At 36.1% G+C, this 4,020-nt stretch overlaps 1 protein-coding gene across 1 annotated transcript; it reads left to right on the top strand.

The window, feature by feature from the left end:
- Positions 1-639: 639 nt before the first annotated feature.
- On the top strand, positions 640-3,567 carry pih1d2 (PIH1 domain containing 2). Its single transcript, XM_084418342.1, has 5 exons — positions 640-1,054; positions 1,427-1,550; positions 1,781-2,029; positions 2,755-3,029; positions 3,177-3,567. The coding sequence occupies exons 1-5, from the start codon at positions 869-871 to the stop codon at positions 3,309-3,311; spliced, it is 969 nt and encodes a 322-aa protein (XP_084274468.1). The 5' UTR covers positions 640-868; the 3' UTR covers positions 3,312-3,567.
- Positions 3,568-4,020: the final 453 nt, after the last annotated feature.

Here is a 4,020-nt window from a genome sequence, read left to right as displayed (position 1 = left end):
CTAAAGACTGATGTTTGATAGGAGAAGAGAAGAATATCCTGACCTGTGGCCTTTTTATTTTATTTATTATATTTTTATTATGTAAAGCCTCAACATTTACACAACAAGGTAAATATTACATTTAGATGTTTGTACATTACATGTTTAATGTTGTGTTAGCCTTATTAAGAAAATTGTGGTTTTAAAATAAACGTTTGATATTTACAACAGAGAACTTTTGTCCACCGATTTCTCGGAAATATATTTGTTGCAGTGTTTCGTCTGCAGAACAGTACAACCCACCGAAGAGATGTATGTCTATCCCTCACAGCCTCGCTTTCATTCCAGTTCAAAGATGGCGCTGCTGTGAATAAGGTCTATTGATTTAATCAAGAAAAGAGGGTAATGTCAACTGTAACTGTTAAGCCTCGTCCAATCACAGTTTCTTGTGGTAACTTAATAATGTTTTTGTAAAAACAAACAAAAAAACAATTTAGAGTACAAACATCTTTAGTAAGACAAAACCCTAGGCTATTTAAAAGAGCTTCATTTGGGGATTCGGCTTACTGGTGTCCCCTGCGCCCCTGAATGGAAGCAGTTATTTTGACTAAACAACGCCATCTATCGGAAGAACAGTGTATGTGTTAGATTAGTTTCTATGGTAACATTTGAGTTCAACAAGGTGGGGAGAAAAAAAAAACTGTCCGGGAGTGATAATTTGCTAGCTCTTCTATAAAATATTATCGTTTTTCCAGGTAACGTTATTTGTTACAAAATATAGTATCTGCGAAACGTTCGTTTTGTTCCAAACCGTTTTCGTTGGCTAGTATTAGTCGTATTAACTTTTCTTTTAGTTGTTACAGTAGTTTTGATAGGCTACATTTTAAGTATGGCCATTCCTGGATATGATAACAAAGGAGCTCTGCAACAGGTGAATCAGTTTTGGTCGATGTTAGATGACATGTCTCAGAATGATCCGGAGGCCTACAGGACCTTCATCGAACGACAGTTACGAGAGGGAGAGCAGTTTCACTCCCCGCCGGAGCCGCACGCCTGCATCCGCACTTCTGTACTGGTAAACCACCATTAACCTTTAACGAAACTCTGCTTTGTCTTATTTTATACAGTAGATCTTGTCAAACAAATAGACCACTGCAGTTATATGAGAGCAGTTTAGAGGCCTTATCATTTGATTTGATAGTGTAAACATGCATATTACCATGTTTTTGGACGTTACTGTCGATAAAGAAGTTGTAACGTTATTTAATTTCATCAAACGCTATGAATGTGATAATAATTTAGTATGGCATTTGCATCTGATACCTTTATTGAACCATGGTGCCACTGTAAAAGTTAAAAATGGATGGCATGTAACTTTACAAATAATCATTAAATCATAAATGATGAAGTGAAATGAGAAAGATTTTTATGTCTGATTACTTTTCAGGGACCAAAGGAGGATGTATTGTACATTAACATTTGCGGTTGGAAACGCATACCAGCAGCCACTTCTTACAGTGATCCTGTTCCTGTGTTTGGAGGACGAATGGAGAAAGTAACAGAGGAGAAAGGTACAAAATCTCCATCTCATCATTGCTGCTTTCAAAAGATTTTCTTTAACCAAAAGACTCACTTTTAGGTGGCGTTTGTTCCGTTGTGCTTTGGTTCGTAGTCTTGTATTCCAAGTAACTCGCCTGTTAACCTACTTTATTTTGTCCTTGATTAACTTCCTATCTCCTTAGACTGGATTCTTAAACATCTTTTTATCTTGAGACATTCTGATTTCCTTTGTGTTTTGCAGAGCGATACAGTGTTGTTGATGTGGCCTTCAACCCTGAGGTCCTGGAAACGACAGAGAAAGAGAAACATGAGAAAGAGCAGCTCCATCTGCTTGCTGTGAACTTCATCCAACAACAGCATAATCTGAGTCTGTCCCAACGCTACAAACTCACCAAAGACAAAATCAAAGGCAGCATTCAGGAAATGAACCAGCGTCTCATGTCACCACATACATCCGAATCTTCTGCCAATAAGCCACAATCTGAACCAGGTCAAATACACATGCTTGAGAAATGTAACACACAGTTTGAGCTTCATTATGGGTTTTAAGAGCTACAGAGGTTAACTAGCTAATTGTATAGAACCTCATTATGAACCTGCTGGAATGCAAATTATGTGATTTTGCAATATTAAGAGTTAATTCATCCTAAAAATAAAAATTCTGTCATTGATTACTCACCCTCATGTCATTCCAAACCCTCTTCGGAACACAAAAAGATGTCCCTCCATTGACAGCGTACGCATCTACCACTTTCAGGCCCCAGAAAGGTAGTAAAAGACATCATAAAAGTAATCCATGTGACCCAAGTGGTTTAACCCTATAATTTTATGAAGTGATGCGAGTGCTTTGTTTGTGCATAAAAACATAATTTACCAGTTTATTTACTAAAATATCAGTTCATACAACAGCATCTGTTCTTGCTTCATAAGTATGCGTAACAACCATTCACAAAAGGTGCTCTCGTGAATGTGCGTTGGAGATTAATATTTTGTAAATAAAGTGGTAAATTAAGTGTTTTGTGCAAACAAAGCACTTGTGTCGCTTCATAAAATTGAGGTTAAACCACTCGGGTCACATGGATTATTTTTATGATGTCTTACGAAGATGAACTAGAGTCTTAAGGGTTTGAAATGACATGAGGGTGAGTAATTAATAACAGAATTTTCAATTTTAAGTGAATTAACCCTTTAAGTGATTCTACCGCTTTTTTATAGCCCCATCACTCCTGCAGCAGATCTCCTCACTGCGAATGGCTGAGAGTAACGAGGATTCATCCATCCAACTGAGCATGGAGCAGGAGAAAAAACCAGCCCGATCAGGTCTCATTGAGGTGATCTCCAGCACAGAATCAGACCAATCTCAGCCACAACAACCCCGGCATCATCTCACAGTCTGTCCAGACAGCAGCGGCTCAACAAGGAGCCTGAAGCTGAGTGTTGAGCTTCCTGGAGTGAGATCTGTGTCACAGTGCCAGCTCAGCATCTCTCAGGTCAGTATTCCCGGTATGGCAGCTGTGTGGGGTGAAGTTTAAATCACCAAACAAATGCCTTTTATTTTATCTTATATATTAATGTTTCATTATCAAGGTTTTTATTCATGATGTGGACTCAATAAAGGGTTGGTTTTTATTCTTTAGGATGATATTCTCCTGGAAGTTGAGGACATTTATTATCTCCATCTTCCATTTCCTGAGTTGGTCAGGGAGGAGACGTGCATTGCAACGTTTAGTAAGAAGAAACAGACTTTAAATGTTTTAGTGACTGTGTTATGAGAACACTTCACTCTTATTAATCAATAAACCGAGGATATAAACACCTTCCGAATCATTTTCTGAGAAATATATTGTTGTATTATTATTTGTTGTCCCAAAGATAATTAGACATGCATTCAAATTCAAGGTTACATAATTTCAGTACATGATAATTAATTTCAGGCCCATCTCAAGAGGCATATTCTATTCAGACAGAACCATCTAGTCTTAAATTTATAAGAACCTTAAAAGACAATAATTATTTTGTTATTACAGTTACCTGATTGTTTGATGTTAAAAATTCTGTACTATTTTGTTTAAATAAATAAATAGAACACTAAAATTAGTGGTTTTATAAGTATATTTTTAAATATATATTATTTTTTTTAAAGTGAATTTAGGCATCACAACATTAGAAAGTACAGTATGAAAAATGGAAGCTCATTTTGAGATTTGCTGAAGATTACATTTAACTGTTATTCAATTATTTAACTTTAAGTGAATGTTACATGACTGCAAATGTAATTGAAATGTTTAAGTATGGAAAATGAGTATAAACAATTAAATGCCCAATACCGAAGAAAAAAAAAAAAAAGAAGAAAACTCTAATATTGGCAGATAACCAATATGACATTGATATACAGTATTGTGCATTGCTGTGATTTTAGACAATAGCATATACAAATAAGCCTTCACCAGTGCACAGAATGTCTTTAATAAAAGGGTGGAC

Source organism: Rutilus rutilus (genome assembly GCF_951802725.1).
Source record: "Rutilus rutilus genome assembly, chromosome: 9".
NCBI lineage: Eukaryota > Metazoa > Chordata > Actinopteri > Cypriniformes > Leuciscidae > Rutilus > Rutilus rutilus.
This window is presented reverse-complemented; position numbering and strand designations above follow the sequence as displayed.